This window comes from Piliocolobus tephrosceles, chromosome 5, assembly GCF_002776525.5.
Source record: "Piliocolobus tephrosceles isolate RC106 chromosome 5, ASM277652v3, whole genome shotgun sequence".
Lineage (NCBI taxonomy): Eukaryota > Metazoa > Chordata > Mammalia > Primates > Cercopithecidae > Piliocolobus > Piliocolobus tephrosceles.
The window spans coordinates 42,941,019-42,966,092 of record NC_045438.1 but is presented as its reverse complement, the minus strand read 5'-3'; the positions used below and the strand labels follow the sequence as shown (position 1 = coordinate 42,966,092).

The 25,074-nt window shown below is 42.4% G+C and overlaps 2 protein-coding genes across 24 annotated transcripts in view; one reads left to right on the top strand and one right to left on the bottom strand.

Annotated features, from left to right (window-relative positions):
* The window catches only part of PLAGL1 (PLAG1 like zinc finger 1), a 124,997-nt gene extending 108,747 nt beyond the window's left edge, over window positions 1–16,250 (top strand). For 14 of the 19 annotated variants that reach the window (XM_023183745.3, XM_023183749.3, XM_023183750.3 and 11 more), the window contains 2 exons: window positions 8,065–8,539; window positions 13,889–16,250. In XM_023183745.3, coding sequence (XP_023039513.1) covers window positions 8,388–8,539; window positions 13,889–15,128 — 1,392 coding nt within the window. In that variant the 5' untranslated portion in view covers window positions 8,065–8,387 and the 3' untranslated portion in view covers window positions 15,129–16,250. The remainder of the gene's footprint in view (window positions 1–8,064; window positions 8,540–13,888) is intronic. The other 5 variants (XM_023183751.3, XM_023183752.3, XM_023183754.3 and 2 more) reach the window with 1 other exon arrangement.
* The window catches only part of ZC2HC1B (zinc finger C2HC-type containing 1B), a 96,593-nt gene that overhangs the window by 5,990 nt on the left and 65,529 nt on the right, over window positions 1–25,074 (bottom strand). For 3 of the 5 annotated variants that reach the window (XR_004228943.1, XR_004228942.1, XR_004228944.1), the window contains exon 3: window positions 18,319–18,445. Coding sequence is in view for 1 of the 5 variants with exons in the window: in XM_023183756.1 (XP_023039524.1) it covers window positions 18,881–18,951 (71 nt within the window). In the remaining 4 variants the exon portion in view is untranslated. Of the gene's footprint in view, window positions 1–18,240; window positions 18,446–18,866; window positions 18,952–25,074 lie in introns of those variants that run through there. The other 2 variants (XM_023183756.1, XR_002724748.1) reach the window with 2 other exon arrangements.

Below are 25,074 nucleotides of genomic sequence, written 5' to 3'. Positions count from 1 at the left end.
TTGAATTTATTGGACATGACATGGAAAAGCAAAGAGAAAATTCTCAAGCTTCTGGCAATAATTTGTGTCTAATAAAATATGGCCTGTGTCCCGAGAGGCAGACGGGCATGCTTCTGGAGGAAGTGGAGTGAGCTTTGGAACAGGTGCAGCAGCTTCACTTTTCTCACATAACCATGCACGTGCACAGTTTACTGTAAGTTCTGGATAGTTCTACATCGAGCTTGAAAAAAATACTGCATGTTACTTTAAAACTGCCCATCACATTTGTGTCTAGGGCAATCCGATTTGGTCTTGGGTTCATCTCCTGTAAAAAGAACCAGTTAGCATTTCAGAATAGTACCTTTCAATCTGCTGTTCTCTCCAGGTAACTGAATTACCATGTGGGAAGGATAAGTGATTATATGTAACATTTTCCTCTCTGCAATTCGTCTGTGGATGGGACATCCTCACTTTCACTGGGTCCCAGTTCCCTACAGGATAAACCCAATGTGCCCTGCCAGGTGCGCTATCCCTGTTATTGGTCTTCTGAATCGGGCCCTTCTCCTGTTGATCCCAGACAGTCTGCACCATGTGTTTGTTCCACAATGCCCCATACTGCTTCATGACTCCGAGCTCTTCTTCTCTATTCTCCCCTCTGCGTCTGCAATATACCTCCTCCCTTTTGTCAACCTGGTATACTCCTAGACTCAGCCTAAATAGTCATTATCAAACTTTAGAAAGTGCAGATATTCAAAAAATAAAAATAAAAAATGAGGTCATCTATAATTCCACTGTCAAGATGTCCTGCTGCCATGTAGTTATCTGCACTTCAAGGCCTTTTTCTGTTTATTTAGTGATATGGTATTTTAGGATCAAACAGTCCACCCAAGTCTTGAGCATCGTTTCTAGATCTCAGATCCTTCAAGGTCATTCAGGTCATTTTAACTCACAAACCGGGCATCCCATGGTCAATGTAACTAATATGCTTTTCACATTTCTCTTCTCAGTGTGAGCCTATATTCTCACACACTTCCTGAGAAAGAAACAAGCTTTTCTTTCCCTTGAATGGTAATCTTATTGGAAAAATAATAGGTCCTGCTGCTAATTAGAGCTGCAGTTCCTCCATGTCCTATACTTAAAGTCCCAGGAAAAGAAATCACCGCCATCAGCTATAGAAGCAGACCCTAAAAGGGCCTAAAGGCGAGACTCAAGGGTTTCTAGGGAGGGAGGAGGGGGATATATTTTCAGCTGTCATAAAGGAATGATCCCCGTTCCTGACTATAACGATTAGAAAATCTTCCCCTAATACGAAAGGCTCTTGTCTGGATTTTGGAACTTGCTCTCCACCCCTCACCCCCCACCAGGCTACTGAGAGTCTTCTGTAATAAATAGTCCTCTTCAAACAAGGCAGTCCCATCTCAGCTTGAGAACCAGGCCTGGGCTTAACCCTTGCCTTTCTCAATGCACACATCTACTTTACTTACTTGCAGACATTTGTTTTTGTTTTTTTTTTTTTGTTTTTGTGTGTGTGTGTGTGTGTGTGTGTGTGAATGTTTCTATTTAAAAATACAATACATATGGTAGGGAGAGGTGAGGAGGCGTGTTAAAGATCCAAGAGTATGCAACAGTATTTATTTTCCTCTTTTTTTCCCCTGGTGGGTACTATACTGGATGACCCATCTGGAAGAAGGCCTTTGGCCCTTTCGTGGGGATCCTGGCTGCACCAGCCCCTTGCTTCCGTGCTGTACGGATGAGGAAGGCCAGTGGTGGAAGTGGCCCCAGATCTGTGAGAGATGAAGCACTTCTGTGGTGTCAGATTCCAGCTCCCTGCTCATCAGAGTCATCCCTTCCCTCTTGAATGTTTTATTGGCATCCTCTACCTACCTCTACCACCTCACTCCATCTCCATGTAGATGCAGTCAGGGGCTAGCCTTAAAAATCATCCCCTCTCCTTTCATGTTTTGTGGTGTAATGATACATATTTTAACCATTTAGTCAATGAATGTTAGTCTCTGGATTATGTTAGCTGAGTTATAAGAGGTTGCTTCATGGTGTTGACTCTCAGATGCTCTCTGGGTTCTCAAGTGTTCCCCTTGAAAGTCTGACTCAAATGCCTGTCCCAGCCCCTGGGGTCTTGCACTGTCACTGCCTTTTTGTTGGTGGTGTTCTCTTTAAAAAATAATATCCTGCTCTTCTTTTAAGGACCTCTGTTCTCTCTAGGATATTAATGATTCTTTTTTTTGAAGTTTCCTTCCCTCCATAGTCTTTTTTTCCCTGTTAGTTTTTGTGTCAGTTTTCCCTATTAAGTGCCTTCCTCTGATTTCTGGCGATCCTTGGCCTACTAATTTGTGAGTCGAACCAGTAAAGACCTGATGGGAGCTTTGTATACTTCGGTGGGGCTTGTCAGCTGGAGCCTTGTATAGGGTAAGGTGGCGAGCCCTGGAGGAACCCCCCTTTGTCCTTATGGTTTGCTCTTTTCTCTTGGGCTGGTCATCTTCCCAGGGAAGACTCCTCCATCCTCCTGCCCTGAGAGAGGGGACATTCACCCTGTGTCAGAATACTCCCCCACTTTCATACACTCTCCATAGTGAGCACTTGTGCTAGGGGAAGGAAGGGCAAGTGCCCCACTGCAGGCACCAGGAGAGGTCAGGAGGGCTCAGTGCTTCAGTAACAGACTTTCACCTGCTGCTTTCATACCTGTTTCCATCCTCACTTCCAGAAGTACTTACTGTACCAAATTGCGGAGACGTATGGTAGATGCTGCAGGGTATAGCAGGTTGTTTTGTTGCCTCTTATTGCTGGCTTAAAGTTTAGCTTTCTTAGGATGGCCAAGTTGATCACTGCTTGTTTACCTGCTTTTTAGCTTCCAAAATTTATTGTTTTCCCCCTTTTATATTAGGCTGTGTTTTAGAAAAATCCCACCATTACTGTTTTAGTAGAATTTTTGGAGAGACCAGAGCTACATGCTTTTATTCAATTGGCCATCTTTAACTAGATATTACACCATTTGTAAACAGAACACACCCTGTCCCTTTGCAGATGTTCTGGCTAGGATGTGGATTTGATGTTCCCAAGCTGTAGCATCATCATCTGGACAGCTTTCTCAATTTTCTCCCTGAATACTAAAGAAATAATTCACTTTGTCTTTCTTGTTTATCTTAAGCCTCATTTCTTAGAAAGTAAGAGCTTAGTCACTGGGTTAACAAAATTCAGTCTCTCAAGGTGACAGCTGAAAAGAACCTATAGGCAACAAACCTGATGGCTCAGCAGGTGGCTCTCTCAGAGCAGAATAGAAGGGCAGGTAGTGTTTCCTACAATGAGGATAAACTAGAATGAAAGCTCTTCAAACACATGAAGGTGGAGATCTCTACTGGGCCTCACTGTGTGGAGGAGGAACTCATGTCTCTGCCCGGGAGTGACAGAGAAAAGTAGAAATTTGCCAGGTAGACTAAGGGTTCCCAGGACATTCCAGGAGGGAGAAAGCCAGAAGCGTAAGATAAAGTAGCACTAGAAGGAAACAGCAAGCGGATTAAGCTTTGGCCTTGCCTTTAGGCCATGATGGGAGTAAGGTCCGCAGACATGGCAGCCATGACTACCTGGAGGTTCTGGACATCATCTTTCTACTGATGACATTTCTAAATAGCTTTTTAAAAATTTGATAGAGACAGCTACCAAAGTCCTTCAAAGAACTGATACTGAGAAAAACAACTGTGTTAGAAGACCAAAAGTGGAAATTCAATTTCCTCTCAGAAATGGGTCTTGCATTGATTGGGTCAGTGGGGACAATAGAAACAGAAGCCAGAAGTCACAGTTTATTTTAAGAATGTTGTAAAGCAGTTGTGCCCCCATTAGATGATTGTGTTACGTAGCATTGGGGAAGTCCTGGAACTACACGTGTGTTCTGACTTCCCCCTCCACCCTCGTATACCCCTGTCCCCTGGGAACACAGTCTTTCCTGGCTGTTACCATATATATATATGTTCTTCTTCCAGTCTGATCCTCTCTCATCCCCAAAATAATCAACATGAGCAGAATGAAGCAGATGGCACAAGCCTTCTTTGGCATACTGGCAGATCTGTATCACTCAGTATCTTTAGAATCAAGGGGACTGAAAATTATGTCCTGAGATGTTTTGGGATGAGACTTACTATCTTTCTAGGGTGACAGGTGTTGAAACAGCATCGTATTTAAGACTCAAATGCAATCTCTATGTGAAGTCAGAACAGACTGACTCTCATCAGGACCATTGCTCTGTCAGTTCTGTTAGGATCGATGGTGGTCTGCCAGATAATAGAAAGCTGTCCTAAGTTGTTTTAAGGATGTGGCCAGAAAGTGCACTGGGTTTCAACCAAAGATTGGGCTCATCAGTAAACAGCCAGAGCCCATCAAGTGCATGGTGATAAGAGATGTTGTATATATCCACACAGTTTTTTTTTTTTTTTTAATAACTAAGCTTTGACCCTCAGCCACAAAGAGTTTATAGTCTGTTGGGGAAGACAGTCTTATTTTTACAGAAGTTTATTATTATATCATGAAAACAAATATTTGTATTCTAAGGCCCATATTGAAGAAATACAGTTATGGTGATTAAAAATTACTATGAACTTGAATTCATTAAGGACTCTCTGAAGAAATTAAAGAATGTTCACTATCATATAACTAATTTAGTTCTGAGGACCAACTTTGCACTTAGTGTTAGGCTAGGTATATTAAACACACGAATCTGGAACTCAAGATAAAGTCTTGGGAAAAGATATTCATGAAATAAGCATAAAAAAGAGAGGCTTTGTGTTTTGGTCTTTTAGGGAAATGTTTTGGTGTTTGAGGGAAACTTGAAGTTGGAGGAAATGTGTCTCATCTTTAAATAAACCATGGCCATGTCTAACGCTCAGACTGTCCCCTTCATCTTTGAGGGCTCAGGGGAAATGTAGGCATGGGTGATGTCTATGACTGCTGGCGTTTTGAATCTAGAGAAGAAGTGGCTGGAAAGAGATCTGGGAAACCTCGTTCAGTGCCAAAGGGCAAGTTTTTCAATTGAATAAGCTTTATTTTTCTCTTTGTACTCCCAGTGCGTTTGGTAAGCAATTAGTCAAGGTTTACATCTGCTGAGAAAGAATGCCGGCGTTTTACTTGCCACCTCTTGTGTCCTTTCTGCACATGTGTTGTCCAAACTGCCACTTCTTTCTATATAATTGATACAGTATAGCATCCATAGGGAGAGAATGTGTCTCTTTCCCGTTACATCCATAGCTAAATGGTTAGAACGTGAGCTGTACATTGACACGTGGTTCTACAGTATTTTTAATCCCAGTGTTTCATAAATACTGCATATTTGTAGGGTGTTCATTTAGATTACAGTGTGCTTTCACATCCATTTTGCTTCAGTCAATTGTCCCAGCAACCTGTTTACATACATCAGGTAACTATCACAAATGAGGAAACTGAAACTCAGGACACAGATAACATGGATAAGCTGGAATTTGAACTGGGGAATCTTTCCACTGGATTCACAGAACAAGTGGCTGGATTTACAGCTTCAGGGTAAACACCTGAGGCTGAATCAGTAGCACAGTTGTGTGCAAGGAAAGCACAGCCTTGCCTTCATCTCCTTTCATGGGGATACCAAGAGCCTGCCTGTGCCATCCAGTACAGGAGCCACTGGCTCTATATAGCAATTTAAATTAAAGTAAAAAATTCAGTTTCTCAGAGGCACATTTTGAGTGTTCTATAGCCATCACATCTGTAACATTTCCAATATTGCAAAAAGTTCTGTTGGACATACTGGTCATCTCATAAAGCAAGAGTTGGGGAGAATCAGCTTACTGAGATAAGTTGGAAAAAGTATATATGCAGGGCCTTAAGTAGGTGAGAGAAATACAAAACCTTCCCCAACAAACCAGCTCCTTCTCTGAAGGGGCGAGTGGGATGAAGGCTATTTTGAGTTCAGTTATAAAGGGAAGGAGAAAAAGATGCATTTTCAAACTTCATACTCTGTGTGTGTTAGTCTTTTTTAATTAAAAAGAACACAGAGCAATTCCAAGTGAATGAGTGTGTTTTATAGCTGGGCCGGTATTATGGTCAAACTTAGGCTGGATGAGAAGTAGAACAGCTCATGATACTTAGCAGAGCAAACTCGGCAGGCAGAATAGAATTCCTAGAAGGAGTTATTTTGTTTGTAACCAGGGCTGTTGAGGATTCCTCAAGGTAGGGCCTTAGGCATGAACTAGAATACTGGAAGGGAACCAGGGGTTGGGGGAAAGGGGTTTGGACAGAGCCAGGACAGGTAATTAGTTAAAGTCACACATAATTGCAGAGGTTGTGCGTGCTGCTAGAATCAAAGCCATCAGAAAGAAGGCGTGGTGCCAAGGTGCTGGCCGAGGATGCCTGTGTGTCCCCTGGTTTGGATTAGTGCTGACCAAAGGTGCCTAAGTCAGCTCTCAAGTTTCCAAGTGGGTGGGGCAGGATGGTGAGGGGCATTTGCCTGGCACTGTGAACTCTGTCCAGACACTGAAAACATCTACAACAGAAGATGAGGAACTCTACAAGTTTCCTGGAATTTTTGCTGGTTAGAAAAGGAATATGTGTTTGGTTATGTCTGTGTACTATGTAATACTATATTTAAACATGCTTAAACTGTGATTGCGATAAAGTTTCATCTAGTTAGACTCATACTTTCTGATCTGAAAGTAACCAAAAAAAGGTAAGTAAAAATTAACTTTTAACAATAAAGAGCAACTCTAGAGACATGGCAATAAATGACTGCAAGGAGCAGGGAAGGTTTTAAAGACTCACTGCAATTGGTCAGCTTACCATGAGTGCTCTGCTTACTGGCAAAGTTCAGCAAATGCTGGCCTGTGGACAAAAGCTACTTAAGTGTACTTCACCTAAGCATACAGTACTCTTATTTTTTTTAAGTATTGGCACTTGAAAGGTGAGCATTTACCCACCTGAGAATCTCTCTCTAGAATAGCACAGGGTGGGTAGTGATCCAGGGCCTTACCCTGGCAGGTAGTGGCAGGTTGAGGCCAATTTGAAACCTGCTGTCAGAGTCCAGGGATGAAGTGTAGGGGGCTAATCCCGGTCCTGAGAGTGCAGCTAGGAGGAGACATCTCCAAGTGTAAGTTTTTGGAACAGTTTCTCAGCTCGGCTGGAAAGCCACCCTAGTAAGTGAAGTATTGTTCATGATGCAGCCTCAGACACTTTAGGTTCCTCCAATGATGGCCAATTGGTAGAAAAAGAACATGGTTTTTGGTGACTGTGGCTGAGTCAGAAGGGTGATAATGATTTGGGTGTGAGACAAGTTGGGTTTGAGGAGGCAGTAGGCCCACCTCCTGGAAGTGGCCTACCAGCAGGTAGCTGGATGGGCCCTCCAGGGTAGGGCCAGGGAATGAAGAAAGGTCCACAAACAAAAGAGGAAGAGATTAGTAGAACTTACTAGAGGATGGTGCCTACAAATCTGAATGTGACCTGAGCTGGTTCCTGAGCTATCAGCTTTGTGCCACCACATCAGTGCAACTAGACAGACTAGACTAGCTTTATGCACATTCTGTTTATATCAGCCCTTCTGCAGAGTAGTCTTACAAACAAATTGACTTAGGTATATACAAATTATTTCTTATCCTCTGGAAGTTTAAACAGGTGTGATAAGCAACTAATGTTATGCCAACAATGAGTGACGAGGAAGAGCCCATGGTTTGAATAAGCATGGGTGATGTTCGTTTATGGACCAGTAAAAACGCTTGAACACACTGAGGGAGGTTTTTGTTGTTGTTGTTGTTGTTTTCTTCTTTGGTCAACTGAGCTTCACACTGACCTGAAACAGACAATACTGGATCTGTGGAAAGAACTGTCCTTATCAGAGGAAAAGTGTGCTCCACTGGCCATCAGTGCTTGACTCCTCACACTCTGAGAAGCCAGATGTGTAGATTTATATGCAGACGGCCCTCTCGCAGGGAGAATTATGTTCCATGAGCACCATTTAAAGGAACGTGGTGATTGTGGGTAGTTGATTCTGAAGCGGTCAGGGAGGAAAAGCGTTGTTTTCAAATGGCTAATGCAAGAAAACTGTTCCTCTTCTCTCCACAGCCAATCCGGGGACCCAGGACATGCCCCAGCTATAGTGATGCAGATTACCTTTCTGCTCCTGAATCGCACCTGTGCCTCAGACTTTCTCCCCCCAGCTTGAGACTGCATGTAAACTGGGATGTGTGAAAGCAGGAAGCAAAGCTAGTGACAGCTGAGAGGCCCATGTCTGGGTAGAACCAGGCCCACGATGCTGCCTTTCCCGTGGTCTGGAGTTCAGCTGCAGGGACTCTGCTGATGTGCCCAGCACCATCCTTCTGTTTGTGCTTAAATGGCACAGCATTTGGTCAGCACATCTGAAAAGGAAGGTGTGAGAAGCAAAGCCCATGGCCACGTTCCCCTGCCAATTATGTGGCAAGACGTTCCTCACCCTGGAGAAGTTCACGATTCACAATTATTCCCACTCCAGGGAGCGGCCGTACAAGTGCGTGCAGCCTGACTGTGGCAAAGCCTTTGTTTCCAGATATAAATTGATGAGGTGAGAGGCTTTAGCAAAGGTATGCACTTTTAGAAGTATGTTTAAATGGCTTTTCTAGCCCTCAGACCCCACGATGCAAGGTGAAAGGAACACAGGATACGGATGCATTTTAGCCTTTGAGGGATTCTGTAAATCTGCATCCAGTGATTCCTGTGGTCTTATGTGACAGTCTTGTTATGTAGCATCAGTTCATTCTTTCAACAGAGATTTCTTATGCACCTACAATACACCAGGCCTCTCCCCATGGCTGGAGAAATAGGACAACGCAATTAAAATGCAACCTCACTGCTTTGACAGAGCTATACAGGTGGAAGAAGTTGTTCTTCACTGCCTGATGAAACCTGGGAAGGCTTCTCAGATGGGGACAACCTTTAAGCTGTGACACAATGAAAGAGGAGGAGGCAGAGATGATGGTCTGGGAAAGCCATAAGTCTTGGCCTTAAAGCACCCATGTTCAGAGGGTACTACCCGAGGAGGAGCAGATGAGGCTAATAGTGCAGGCAGGAAGGAAACCACATATAGCAGGCCTTACCGCTGTCTGAGAGGGTTTGTCTCATTCGGGTGTGTAAGTAGTGAAGTAATATGATTTGTTTAGTATCCTAGAAGGAGGACTCTGAAAATAATTTGAAGAAGTGGCAGGTAGGCTGATTTGAAACCTGCTCTCAGAGTCCAGGGATGAAATGTAGGGAGCTGGTCCAGGTCCTGAGAGTGAAGCTAGGAGGAGACATCTTCAAGTTTAAGTGTTTAGAACACAGTTTCTCAGCTTGGGTGGAAAGCCACCCTAGGGATTGGAGTTCAGGTGGTATGCAGATGAAGAACATGTGCATTTAATCAAAGTTTTAAAGGCATCCATGACACACCAAAGGATAAAAAGCACTGTTTTAACAGACGAGTCTTTAAAACAAATTACATTTAATCTAAGTTATTTATTGAATGCCTGTTAGGTACCTAACTTCCATGAGGGATATGAACACATTTGATGTAGTTTCTACCCCCAGAGGATCTTTTTAATATCACAGGAAAGACTCCGGGTACATGCAGTGGCTGTGCTGCACAGTACCGGAACTGGTAATGAGCATGGTGTGTGTTGTGTCTGTGCACTCAGAGCCACACACATACCGCGCCCGCTCACATGCGCTGCTTTTGATACTTGGTTAAGGAAAATGCACCATTTGCCCTTAATTTCATGAAATAAACTTTGAAGTTTCAACTTTGACTGTTCACGTACAAACGCCTGGAGAGGGCCAGGCTTTAGCAAGTGAGACTTTCCATCTGACTGGTACTACCATAGACCACATTAGGAAATCTTGGAGTGACCCTGGAGGAAGGCACTTGAAAGAATTGAAAAGATGGAAATTATGCTCCTGGCCCTTAAGAATACCATTGTTATACATAATGTAATGTAATAAGTTGGTTTTAAAAATTAGCCTGCAAATGCTTACGTATTTTAAAATTCAAATGTCTTCTGTACATGGGCCCCCCTCTAGCTGTCACGAGCAGAAGTACTGAGTGCCGATCACGTGCATGATTTTGTTGCAGAGGCTCCCTGTTTTGCATGAAGCTTCTTGCATGTGCCTAGGGTAAGGGTCCTTATCCAAACATGAGAGCAGCGCTGGCTGTAGCTGAGTCACAGTGAGGACACTAAAACTGTGGATAAAGACTGAGACACATATAATGTGTTAGATTAATGTTTAGAAAAGAAGAATTAGTGGGGTAGAACTATTAGGATTACAGTTGACCCTTGAACAACGTGAGTTTGAGCTGTGCGGGTCCACTTATACACAAATATTTTTCAACCAAATGCAGATTGAAAGTACAGTATTTGCAGGGTGTGAAACCTATGTATACTGAAGGCTGACTTTTCATACACACGTGGTCCACAAGGTGGACAGCAGGACTTGAGTATACGTGTATTTGGGTATGACAGGTAGAATCAGTACCCCCCATGTTCCGAGAAATAATTTACTCTGGTAAACTGCACTGAAAAAGAAGTCTTAAGTCATGTTTAGAAGGTAGTTGTTCTGAGCAAGGAAAATGGCTCGTTCAGTTAAGGGCGTAAAGAGAGGCAAAAAGGAAACTGTCAGTGTACTTTATGTAAGAACCACCTTCCCTACCTCAGCCCCCAGCATGTCTTGCCTCTCTTGCCTGAAGCAGTGATATAATAAAGGACTGGAGGAGTGTGAGATGTCAGGATGCTTTCGGTTTTGCTTTTAAAAAAAGGATGATACCTGTAATCCCAGCACTTTGGGAGACCAAGGTGGGTGGATCATGAAGTCAACAGATAGAGACCATCCTGGTCAACATGGTGAAACCCTGTCTCTACTAAAAATAGAAAAAAATTAGCTGGGCGTGGTGGTGCACGCCTGTAGTCCTGACTACTCGGGAGGCTGAGGCAGGAGGACCACTTAAACCTGGGAGGCGGAGGTTGCAGTGAGCTGACATCGAGCCACTGCACTTTCCGGCCTGATGACAGGGCGAGACTCCATCTCAAAAAACAAACAAACAAACAAACAAAAAAATGATGGGGCAACAGAGGTTGAAGGAAAAAATAACTGACTTGATTAACCAGAAAACATAATGTGGGTCCCAGTGCAGCAAATAATGAAACCAGTTAGGGACAGCAACGGGCAAGAAAAGATGATTTGGCAAGTTTGGAAGTCCTAATGTGAGCAATCAACCTCTAAATAATTCTAAGATCATGGATATGATCCAGATGATACCCAAAGATGGTGGCATTGGGTACTGATTCTAGGACATACTAAAGCTGTTTTCATGGGTTATAAGGTAAGATGAAAAACTGAGGGAAAGAAACAAGTCGTAATTTCAGCTATAGGATGAGAATGTTCTAGATCAGGATTGTTGCATAAGTAAGTAAGGGATAAATTAAAAGGGAAAGAAGTAGATGCCAGGCAAGGGAAAGACTCAAGCAATTCAGAAGTGTGGGAGCTAGTGAAGTTTGGAAGGCAGTGGTCTTGCTCAAGTACTACTGGGGTGTCAGCTTGCACCCCACTTACAGGTAGTACAGGTGTAGGACAGGAAAGAGTGGGTAGGAAATAACCAGATGCAGTCATTAACCTGGTATTGATCTACTCATGGTTGATAAATGAAATCAAATCAGATGAAAATCCTCTATAATGAAAGAAAAGAAAGAGGTACAAACTGACCCAAGAGCTGTGGGTCACCAGTACTGGGCCAAAAAAAAAAAAAAAAAAAAGTCTAAATACCAAGTGTGTAAGCCAGCCCCACTTCATATTTATTCCTGCGATATATGTATACATATAGATATCTTGTAGAACAACATGGCTATTTGCCCTCTAACATGCTCTAAAAACCCTTTCTCCAACCTGTGCATTTATTTAGATAGACCTAGAACGTGGAGACACCAGCACAATCTGATTTCTCAGATGCCCATCGTGTTGGTTCCTGTCCCTGCCTTACAGTACCCACCATGTTATCATGTATGTGCAAACCAGCCGTGGTGTCCTGGAGGGAAGGGAAGGGATGCACACAGAAGGCTTTCTTATTTTTTATTTTTAATGAAAGGAGGGAAGTATGAGGTTGTACTTTATTTTTAAGAAAATGACAGTTTGATTCAGATTAGCTTTATATTTTTTGAACTGGCTTCCAGTCGGCCTCTAGGTGGGGGCCTCCACTCAACAGCTGCTGTTGTAGACCCCTCACCAATCCTGGCTCCACAAGAGGAGCAGGAATAAACAGTATAGGGCAGATGTTGGCTGAAAGGTGTAATTAAGTATACTTTTGACTTAAACATACTGTCTTAAAGAGATCCTATCTCTTTTACGGAATGAGTTGCTAGAAATTCTTTTGTATCTAACGTGAAAGCTCACAGGGTACAACTGCACTTAAATTGTCAGTTAGGACAAGCTTTAGCCTCTCATGACAAAACCCGTAAAGGAGGTAACTGCCCTGAGGGATATGAAGCTACAAGTTGTAATGAAGGATTGTTTTACAGGAGATGCTAACATATATAGTGCTCTGCGTTTTAGTTATTAAAATGAACCCTTTTAAAGCTTAAGGATGACAAGCTCAGGGTTTCCTTATCCACTGAGCTTTTAAAAGCCGATGTTGAGTTTAGATGTTAGCAATTCAGTGGAACTGTGAAAGAGATGGAATTGTGATGGCTTTCCCTAACAATTTCTTCTTCACAAATATAAAATAGCTATTTTGAAATTCCAAATTGACTAGACGGACTATGGCTTGTCCCTGAGCCATTGTTGAAGACAGACTTACAACTCTTATTAGGAGTAGCAGCTTCATATTTAAAGAAGAAAGTCTTTTTGAATTTTGCCAATTAAATTACCAGTGACCTTTAAGAAGTAAGTCGAAGGTGTCTTAGAGGGAAAATTTGAAGTAATGGAGACAGGCAGCAGCATCAGAGATAAGAGCTGATAGGCAAGGTTTGAATGAAGGAAATCAAGACAGTGGTGAGATCTCACTGTGGGCAGAGGCTGAGGCTGAAAGCACAGGCAGCGGGCTGATGTTCACAGTCCTATTGGACACTTTTCTGAGGTTAAGGATGGACTTTTTAAGAGGCTCCTAAGAGTTACCTGTCCATGGCCTGAACTTCCTGTCTCAAACAACAGAAACATAGGAACTAGGAGCGATAACCTAAAACTGGGGCTTTATGTGGTTCTGGGTAGCAGGCAAATTGAGTCACTTGAATTTCCAGAGTACAAAAGACCCCTTTAACCCCTTCCTGAAAAAGATTTTTCATGGTCACATATTTTTAAATACTTGCATACTTTGTTTAGAAATCTGTATACATCTTTAAGAGAACATTTAAAAAAAACATGTTCTCTTAAAGAATATTCTGGCCAGGCAGGGTGATTCTTGTCTGTAATCCCAACACTTTGGGAGGCCAAGGCGGGAGGATCACTTGAGCCCAGGAGTTTGAGACCAGCATAGGCATAGTGAGACCTTGTCTCTACAAAAAAAATAAGAAACGAAAAATTTTAAAACTTGGCCAGGCCTGGTGGTGTGTGCCTGTAGTTCCAGCTATTTGAGAGGCTAAGGTGGGAAGACTGCTTGAGCCCAGGAGGTTGAGGCTGCAGTGAGCCATGATCGGACCAATGCACTCTAGCCTGGGCAAAAGAGTGAGATCCTGTCTCATAAAATGTTTTATAGGTGTGAAAAATGTATTATGGCTTTAGTATTGCTTGCTCTTTTAATTACAAAAGTTTATATATTTGGAAAATATAAGAAAGAATTTTGAAAATTATACCAAGACCCAGAGAAAACTATTAACATTTTGATATAATATTGTTTCTACACCTTTCTTCAGCTCTTTAAAACAACTCTGTATTGTGAAATTTCTCCTTCTGCTCCTAGGCATATGGCTACCCATTCTCCCCAGAAATCTCACCAGTGTGCTCACTGTGAGAAGACGTTCAACCGGAAAGACCACCTGAAAAACCACCTCCAGACCCACGACCCCAACAAAATGGCCTTTGGGTGTGAGGAGTGTGGGAAGAAGTACAACACCATGCTGGGCTATAAGAGGCACCTGGCCCTCCATGCGGCCAGCAGTGGGGACCTCACCTGTGGGGTCTGTGCCCTGGAGCTAGGGAGCACCGAGGTGCTTCTGGACCACCTCAAAGCCCATGCGGAAGAGAAGCCCCCTAGCGGAACCAGGGAAAAGAAGCACCAGTGCGACCACTGTGAAAGATGCTTCTACACCCGGAAGGATGTGCGACGCCACCTGGTGGTCCACACAGGATGCAAGGACTTCCTGTGCCAGTTCTGTGCCCAGAGATTTGGGCGCAAGGATCACCTTACCCGGCATACCAAGAAGACCCACTCACAGGAGCTGATGAAAGAGAGCTTGCAGACCGGAGACCTTCTGAGCACCTTCCACACCATCTCGCCTTCATTCCAACTGAAGGCTGCTGCCTTGCCTCCTTTCCCTTTAGGAGCTTCTGCCCAGAACGGGCTTGCAAGTAGCTTGCCAGCTGAGGTCCATAGCCTCACCCTCAGTCCCCCAGAACAAGTCGCCCAGCCTATGCAGCCGCTGCCAGAGTCCCTGGCCTCCCTCCACCCCTCGGTATCCCCTAGCTCTCCTCCGCCACCCCTTCCCAGTCACAAGTACAACACCACTGCTACCTCATACTCCCCACTTGCAAGCCTGCCTCTCAAAGCAGATACTAAAGGTTTTTGCAATATCAGTTTGTTTGAGGACTTGCCTCTGCAAGAGCCTCAGTCACCTCAAAAGCTCATCCCAGGTTTTGATCTGGCTAAGGGAAATGCTGGTAAAGTAAACCTGCCCAAGGAGCTGCCTGCAGATGCTGTGAACCTAACAATACCTGCCTCTCTGGACCTGTCCCCGCTGTTGGGCTTCTGGCAGCTGCCGCCTCCTGCTACCCAAAATACCTTTGGGAATAGCACTCTTGCCCTGGGGCCTGGGGAATCTCTGCCCCACAGGTTAAGCTGTCTGGGGCAGCAGCAGCAAGAACCCCCACTTGCCATGGGCACTGTGAGCCTGGGCCAGCTCCCCCTGCCCCCCATCCCTCATGTGTTCTCAGCTGGCACTGGCTCTGCCATCCTGCCTCATTTCCATCATGCATTCAGATAAATGATTTTTAAAGTGTATTTTTCGTATTCTGGAAGATGTTTTAAGAAGCATTTTAAATGTCAGTTACACTATGAGAAAGATTTGGAAAACGGAACTGAGACTATGGCTTATTCAGTGATGACTGGCTTGAGATAAGAGAATTCTCAAACTGCATGTATTGTGCCAATCTGTCCTGAGTGTTCATGCTTTGTACCAAATTTAATGAACGCGTGTTCTGTAATCAAACTGCAAATATTGTCATAACCATCCACAATGACGGCTGCTATATATAAGTGTTTGTCATATGGAATTTAATCGTAAGCCATGATCATAATGTTAACTAAATAACTTTATGTGGCACTGCCTAGTAAGGGAACTATGGAAAGGTTTGGATCTCTCCAAATTGGGAGGATTTTAAAAATAAGAAAATAACCTTTATATGATATATTATGACTAGGCTGTGTATTTCTTTTCAGGGATTTTTCTACCTTCAGGGTTGGATGTAGTTTAGTTACTATTACCATAGCCAACCTGTAGTTTTACATATACAATTTCTTGTGGAGCAATAGAGTTCTCCATTTTACAGAAGCATTTTAAACGTAGTTTGAATATTTTCCACAAGATGCTGCAATGTGAGTTATCACTTCATTTATCTTAAAGACTAAACTGGTTGTCAGCTACATCTGACAGAAAAAAAAAAAAAAAAATCACTGTGTAACCAGGTTAAGTGGTAAAATAATCCAGGCGTCAGTCAAAGGCATTTTGCTGACTATAATATTGATTATATTTTTAACAGGAATTTAAGAAAATATTACTGGAATTAAAAATATATATAGTAAACAAGAATTTTCTTTGCTCTGTCTAGCTTAAACTACTACTCAAGCTGCTTAAGTTCTTAAGTATTGTTTTTAATCACCAATAAATAAGTGCATTTGTAATTCATCAGTTTGTCATTATTAGCTTTTACTCAAAGAGGATTATGTTTTACAATGTAACTATAATCTCTTGAATTTGGTATCTTGTTAATGAGTTTTAAAGATGTAAAACCTAACCTTTTTTAAAGCTCCATTGGCTTATGTTTTTAGAGGCTTTCTTTTCCATAAACATATATCTTACATATAATAAACTTTTCAAATCTTGCAATTTGTCTTGATTAATTTTTCATACCGCTCCACCCGTGTCAACATGAACTACATACACTCAGATCAAGACAGAAAACACTTCTGGCTCCACCTGGCTCCCTCCTGCCCCCTCCTGCCCCCTCCTGCCCCCTCCTGGTCATTACTTCCCCCACAGAAACTACTGTTTGGAGCTCTACTGAGCATCTATTAGAAACTTCACTTTTATTGAGTAAAATAATTATGACTTAAGATAGAAGCTTATATGCTTCTGTTAAATTCACAGTGCTAAGATCTTATTTCTAAAAATACTGTACAATATTTTAAATCAGTCTATAATGTGACATAATTTATTTCTAATATATAGATCAGAATACTATCTACCAGAGTTTAGTCTAACCTGGGCTACCATGATCCACTTTTACAATGGTGTTTACCATTAATTTCTAGCCAAATTAGAAATTTACTGATTTCTTATTGGGATTTCCTCAAAGTATTATGCCCCTTAAGTCTGACAGGCCTATTTCTGTTTATTTTACCACTAAATGGGGTGGGGGTAGGTAGAGAAAGGGAAGACGAATTCATCTGTCTATCCAAGAAGCCTATTGGTCAAATGTGAGAAAAACCTGACCCACTCACAGTCCTTAACAATGATGCTGATGACCACTTAAGGGGCAAACCGCTACCCAGGGTTGGAACTGAGAAGGAAGCTTAATCTGGGAGACCCAGCTGCCAGACAGACCTGGGTCTTTAAACTGCAATGAAACCCGCGGGGAGGAAATGAGACAAAGTGATGTAAGTTATTCCATTAGTAGGAGTCCACTGCTTGGGGATGTTTAAGTCCGTTCCCATATCCCCTCTTTGTTCTCAGAGGCAAAGCAATCTCCCAGAGCAAAAGGGGAAAAAGGAGTAGCTCATCTCAGATAAAACCTCCTGACATCCATTTATAGAAGCTTCCATAGATACTTTTACATGGCTTACTACTGTCTCCTGTCAGTTCCACAACACATACTTGATTTTCCTGAACACAGAATATAACATTTGGAGTTTGGTCCCCAAAATACAGAGCATAAGAATTTCAGATATTCTGCATTACAAGCCGGGGTAGGCTGGGATTCTCCTACTTACATTTGGACAGAAAGAAACGGTTTAATTGTCCTAATTAAAATTTTACGAGGTTAAGAAAAAGTTCTTGGATTTAAAAGTATAAGTACAACTGACTCTACAAAAAGAGGTCTATTGACCCTTAAGATTGCAAAGAGGCTGGGCACAGTGGCTCATGCCAGTAATCCGAGCACTTTGGGAGGCCAAGGCAGGCAGATGGCTTGAGCTCAAGAATTCAAGGCTAGCTTGGCCAATAGCGAAACCCCATCTCTACAAAAATATAAAAAATTAGCCGGTTGTGGTGGCGCAAGTCTGTGGTCCCAGCTGCCCGGGAGGCTGAGGTGGAAGGTACTGCTTGAGCCAAGATCCCACAACTGCAGCCTGGGTGACAGACTGAGATCCTGTCTCAAAAAAAAAAAAAAAAAAAAAAAACACTGTAAAGTAAAGAGAAGAGAGAGTCACCTCCCAACAGAGCTCTGTATAAACCAATGCTAACGAAATGAATAGATAGCTTCTGATTTGGCCGTGATAAATAAATGCCTTGAGGCCACTGAGAACACTCTTCCCACAGGATGGAAGATTTTGGTAATCTTTTCTCCTCCACTTCAGTGTTTCCCCCCAAATATGGTCTGTGTGACTGGTATATGTAAGACACTTCTACACAGTATATACATAAACATTTAAAATAAGTATAATAGCTATAATTTAATACTTACTAGATGCCAATATCAAAACTGAGATTTCACAGCTAGTACATAAAATGTAGTTAAAGAAAGATTTTACTAGCAAGTAAATAATGTTAGTACTCCAATGACTAGTCTACTAAAAAGGTTCTAATATCAAAGCAACATTGTCTTTAAAAACCCATCAAATGTCCAATTAAAAAACATCAAGTGAATTTGAATCATGCATTATACAGGTTGATGTGTTTCACGCTTTTGTTTTGAAAAATTCAAAGGGAGTAAATAAACATTTGAAGCTAGTTTTACTTGTTCTAAGTGATGCTTCAAGAATAATCGAGGGTATATAAACCGACGTCACATCTACCGTTCCCTCCGCTTAGGTGGCATTCTGGGGTACGCAGCCATCCAGGCTGATGGGTTTCAGGGAGCCAGTCTGAAAGCAGAAAGAAGAGGCATTTACTTTAGAATGTCATTGTTTCCACATTGAGAATGCTAAATAACATAGGCCTCTCTCTTTAGACTTTTAATTGTTTTACAAACAATTCACACTCTCAGGGAGCTATTCTTTTTTTGAGAGTAAGTACTTAGAAAAAGGGACAAGGCGATAACCTTTCCAGTCAAAAGTGAAGGATCATTCCCCTTTCCTATTAAGTCATAAATCAGAAACTGAATATCCTCTTTGAACTGTATGTTTAACAGAAGAGTCAGTTTCAAGAGCATACATTTTGTTAACCCAATTTGGAGTTTGTCCAAACGTCTCTTCAGTTTGCCTACTATGCATCCGTTCTCTTAAAGGTCATTAACTGACCAGGAACACCTGGATTAGAGGTGTTTTTTTTTTTTTTTTTTCTTACCTGGCTTCTAGGAGTTAATCTTTTTTGGAAGATTTACTAAATCCTTGCCTGAGTTTTGCTCCAGAAGCAGGGTCCATAGCTAATCCTTTGCAAACACAAACAGATTTGTTATTATGTCAAAGCAGAACATTACCAAGAAAAAAAGACATGATTGTGAAATCCCCACATGGGTTCAAAAGTTTCTATTCTTCCTTTTTTTTTTTTTTCTTTTTTGGTGAGAGGTGGGGGAGTGTTGTGGGGTAGCTATAGACAAATACCCACTCTCTGGCATGAACCAAATAAGGAAAACAGGGGCTCCCTCAGGAGTCTTCTTTCCTCTGCCCCTAGCCTCTGTTTACGCATGGACTTTGGACTGTACCTCAGGTAACCCATCTTTTATACACTAAGACTTTCGACATCCCCTCCACTATGGCCCCAGCTTTCAAAATGGACCCTGATATTTTGGATCTTCAAATTCTTTGCTAGCTCTCATATGAGAAGACTTTGCTAAGCCTTATGGAAGCATAAGCTTCCTTCCCTGCTTGAGGTTGTCTACGTGACAATGGATTCATTCCGCAAACAGTATTCTTTTCCCTCGAGCCCAGCAGCGCTGTTAGGTATGGAGATACACAAGTTTATGGATATGGGCACACCACAGCATGGCTTAGTTTTGACCACATCATAGGGGGACAGGATTCTCAGAGGTTCTTTTTTGTTAAAAAATAAAAAAGGAACAAGTCCCCTCTGTCCTAACAAGCCTCCTTTCTACTCAGTGTTTTATGAAGGAGCAATAACAAGAAAATTGTGGATCAAACTCTCAAAGGATAGGAATAGAGAGAGCTTTCAGTGTTAGTTTTACTGAAACATAAACTGGTTTTACTTCTGCCAAAGAATCCACAACTGACACTTTAATGCTCAACAGGTTTGCTACACAAGTAAATTAGGTAAAGAATGGAATGCTAGTGCAGGTAAAATGCTTAACTTGATAAAATTCCACTGGCTCTAGAAGTAAAGTAGAGCCCACACCAGCAAAGCTGTACTAATGCAGTCCACTACTAAATATGCAAAGCAATGCAGGTCTAGATCCCAGAACTACAGGCTCATCATGACCTTAGTCTCTGTACAAAGATCTCGGAGAAGCAGCTTCTTGGCAGTACCTTCCAGTATATTTATCACTCATACAACAAAAGCCTCCAGAAAACAGCCACGAGTACATATTTGCTAACTAGGCTATACACTCATTTCCCATCTGAACATTAGAATCTTTTAGGAATGCAAGAAGAGCCATATCTTTCTCTAAAATAATTCCCAAATATGTATCAATAGCCTTCATATTTGTATTTTTGGACCCATTTCTCCCAAAGCATACAAAGCTTTGGGAAAAAGCTCTGCCCCTTCCTATTAAGTAGCTTGTCCATGTTGCTTAACCTCTCTGTGCTTTCCTCATCTGTAAAATAGAGATATGAATAGTACATTGGCCTCCTCATGCTATTGTGGGAATTAAATGAGTTCATACGCCAGTTGCTTAACTGGCATGATAACTTCACTTAATACCAGGTGCTCTTTTGTATTAGAAGTTTTCCTGTGCATGCTATGTCTTCTCATAAGACTCTGGGATCAATAAGGCTGTAGACTTGTACATGATGCATCTCCTCTGGTAAGAATTTTAAAACTTATATGTGGGAGGTAGGAGGTACTAAATGCTTATTTTACTCAAGAGAGTTGAAGGATGTAAGTCAGAGTTTTAGGAGGCTAACTGCTATCTAGATGAAAGACAACAACTAGATTTATAATACATGATACTGTAAAGAGATATTATTTTAAAAAGAAGACCTAGCTCACACCCGTAATGCCAACACTTTGGGAAGCCAAGGCAGGAGGATTGCTTGAGCCCAGGAGTTCAAGACCAGCCTGGGAAACATAGTGATACCTCACCTGCACAAATAAAAAAAATTATCTGGATATGGTGGTGCATGCCTGTCATTCCATATACTCAGGAGGCTGAGGTGAGAGGGTCACTTGTACCCAGGAAGTCAAGTCTGTAGTGAGCTATGATTGAGCCACTGCACTACAGCCTGGGCAACAGAGAGACCCTGTCTCAAAAAAAAAAAAAAAAGTGATAGCAAGTGGCCTAAACTACTGATTCTCAATCTGAATATATTAATAGCAATAGCAAAAAAACCAACAACAGCAATTTTTAAAGACCTTTATTTTTATGGGAATGGCATTGCATAAAAAAAAAAAAAAAAAAAAAAAAAAAAAACTCTCATGAGCTGCCCTGCCCCTGCCACAGAAACCCATGCAAAACCTCACTGGACCTGAGGACAGGACCACCCACCCTGCTGGTACCAACAGACATTGACTGGGGGCCTGGGGACTGAGCAGCCCTGACCACCACAGCCTTGTGCCCACCATTTGGAGGCTGATGACAGGCTTGACCCATCTGGTGTCATGCCCAGCAGTGCTTCTGTGCATTGTTGGGGCCTGGGAATCAACTCACTCTGCCTGTGATCAGCTTCTACCCCCTCCTACCAGGTTCCTGAAGGTGAGTCTGCTCAGCCTGCTGGCACCTGCATATATCATCCATGGACTTGGAGATTGACCCACCCTGCCCACCACCACCAGCATCAGCAGCATCCACATAATCCTCCTAAGGGACTAAGGATGGAGCCACCCAGCTTGCTACTGCCACCACTAGTACTCTATGGATGCTGCCTAGGAGCCAGAGGGTTGGTCTACCACCATTGATGTTATTGCCAACCCCATGCATGCCACCCAGGAACTTCTGTAGACTCCTCCTCTGGGGACAGGGAATAGCTAAACAAAAAGCAGCAGAAACCTTGGCAGAGGTAAATACCCCTGTCTGACAGCTTTGAAGAGAGCAGTAGATCTCCCAGCATGGAGGCTGAGATCTGAGAATGGACAGACTGCCCGCTCAAGTGGGTCCCTGACCACTGAGTAGCCTAACTGGGAGACATCCCCCACTAGGTGCAGACCGACACCTCGCACCTCACACCTCACACGGCAGGGTACACCCCTGAGACAAAGCTTCCAGAGCAAGAATCAGACAGCAGCACTCGCTGTTCAGCAATATTCTATCTTCTGCAGCCTCTGCTGCTGATACCCAGGCAAACAGTGTCTGGAGTGGACCTCAAGCAATCTCCAACAGACCTACAGCTGAGGGTCCTGACTGTTAGAAGGAAAACTAACAAACAGAAAGGACACCCACACCAAAACCCCATCAGTATGTCACCAGCATCAAAGACAAAAGGCAGATAAAACCACAAAGCTGGGGAAAAAGCAGGGCAGAAAAGCTGGAAATTCAAAAAATCAGAGTGCATCTCCCCCTCCAAAGGAATGCAGCTCATCGCCAGCAACGGATCAAAGCTGGATGGAGAATGACTTTGACGAGTTGAGAGAAGAAGGCTTCAGTCCATCAAACTTCTCAGGGCTAAAGGAGGAACTACGTACCCAGCGCAAAGAAACTAAAAATCTTGAAAAAAGAATGGATGAATGAATAACTAGAACAATCAATGCAGAGAAGGTCATAAACGACCTGACAAGATAAAAACCATGACACGAGAAATACATGACAAATGCACAAGCTTCAGTAACCGACTCGATCAACTGGAAGAAAGAGTATCAATGATTAAAGATCAAATGAATGAAATGAAGTGAGAAGAGAAGTCTGGAGAAAAAAAGGAAAAAGAAATGAACAAAGCCTCCAAGAAATATGGGATTATGTGAAAAGACCAAATCTACGTCTGATTGGTGTGCCTGAAAGTGAGGGGGAAAATGGAACCAAGTTGGAAAACACTCTTCAGGATATCATCCAGGAGAACTTCCCCAACCTAGTGAGGCAGGCCAACATTCAAATTTAGGAAATAACAAGAATGCCACAAAGATACTCCTCGAGAAGAGCAACTCCAAGACACATAATTGCCAGATTCACCAAAGTTGAAATGAAGGAAAAAATGTTAAGGGCAGTCAGAGAGAAAGGTCGGGTTACCCACAAAGGGAAGCCCATCAGACTAACAGCAGATCTCTTGGCAGAAACTCTACAAGCCAGAAGAGAGTGGGGGCCAATATTCAACATTCTTTTTTTTTTTTTTTTTTTTTTTTTTTTTGAGGCGGAGTCTTGCTCTGTTGCCCGGACTGGAGTGCAGTGGCCGGATCTCAGCTCACCGCAAGCTCCGCCTCCCGGGTTTATGCCATTCTCCTGCCTCAGCCTCCCGAGTAGCTGAGACTACAGGCGCCCGCCACCTCGCCCAGCTAGTTTTTTTGTATTTTTAGTAGAGACGGGGTTTCACCGTTTAGCCAGGATGGTCTCGATCTCCTGACCTCCGTCTCGGCCTCCCAAAGTGATCCACCGTCTCGGCCTCCCAAAGTGCTGGGATTACAGGCTTGAGCCACCGCGCCCGGCCAACATTCTTAAAAAAAAAAGAATTTTCAACCCAGAATTTCATATCCAACCAAACTAAGTTTCATCAGTGAAGGAGAAATAAAATCCTTTACAGACAAGCAAATGCTTAGAGACTTTGTCACCACCAGGCCTGCCCTACAAGAGAACCTGAAGGAAGCCCTAAACATGGAAAGGAACAACCGGTACCAGCCATTGCAAAAACATGCCAAAATGTAAAGACCATCGAGGCTAGGAAGAAACTGCATCAACTAACGAGCAAAATAACCAGCTAATATCACAATGACAGGATCAAGTTCATATATAACAATATTAACCTTAAATGTAAATGGACTAAATGGTCCAATTAAAAGACACAGACTGGCAAACTGGATAAAGAGTCAAGACCCATCAGTTTGCTGTATTCAGGAGACCCATCTCACATGCAGAGACACATAGGCTCAAAATAAAGGGATGGAGGAAGATCTAACAAGCAAATGGAGAACAAAAAAAAAGCAGGGGTTGCAATTCTAGTCTCTGATAAAACAGACTTTAAACCATCAAAGATCAAAAGAGACAAAGAAGGCCATTACATAATGGTAAAGGGATCAATTCAACAGGAAGAGCTAACTATTCTAAATATATATGCGCCCAATACAGGAGCACCCAGATTCATAAAGCAAGTCCTTAGAGACTTACAAAGAGACTTAGACTCCCATACAATAATAATGGGAGACTTCAACACCCCACTGTCAACATTAGATCAACAAGACAGAAAGTTAACAAGGGTATCCAGGAATTGAACTCAGCTCTGCACCAAGCGGACCTAATAGACATTTACAGAACTCTCCAGCCCAAATAAACAGAATATACATTCTTCTCAGCACCACATTGCACTTATTTGAAAATTGACCACATCGTCGGAAGTAAAGCAGTCCTCAGCAAATGTAAAAGAACAGAAATTATAACAAACTGTCTCTCAGACCACAGTGCAATCAAACTAGAACTCAGGACTAAGAAATTCAATCAAAACCGCTCAACTACATGGAAACTGAACAACCTGCTCCTGAATGACTACTGGGTACACAACGAAATGAAGGCAGAAATAAAGATGTCCTTTGAAACCAATGAGAACAAAGATACAACATACCAGAATCTCTGGGACACATTTAAAGCAGTGTATAGAGGGAAATTTATAGCACTAAATGCCCACAAGAGAAAGCTGGAAAGATCTAAAATTGACATCCTGACATCACAATTAAAAGAACTAGAGAAGCAAGAGCAAACACATTCAAAAGCTAGCAGAAGGCAAGAAATAACTAAGATCAGAGCAGAACTGAAGGAGATAGAGACACAAAAAACCCTCCAAAAGATCAATGAATCCAGGAGTTGGTTTTTAAAAAAGATCAATAAAATTGATAGACCGCTAACAAGACTAATAAAGAAGAAAAGAGAGAAGAATCAAATAGATGCAATAAAAATGATAAAGGGCATATCACCACCGACCCCAGAGAAATACAAACTACCATCAGAGAATACTATAAACACCTCTACGCCAATAAACTAGAAAATCTAGAAGAAATGGATACTTTCCTGGACACTTACACTCTCCCAAGACTAAACCAGGAAGAAGTTGAATCCCTGAATAGACCAATAGTAGGCTCTGAAATTGAGGCAATAATTAATAGCCTACCAACCAAAAAAAGTCCAGGACCAGATGGATTCACAGCCGAATTCTACCAGAGGTACAAGGAGGAGCTGGTACCATTCCTTCTGAAATTCTTCCAATCAATAGAAAAAGAGGGAATCTTCCCTAACTCATTTTATGAG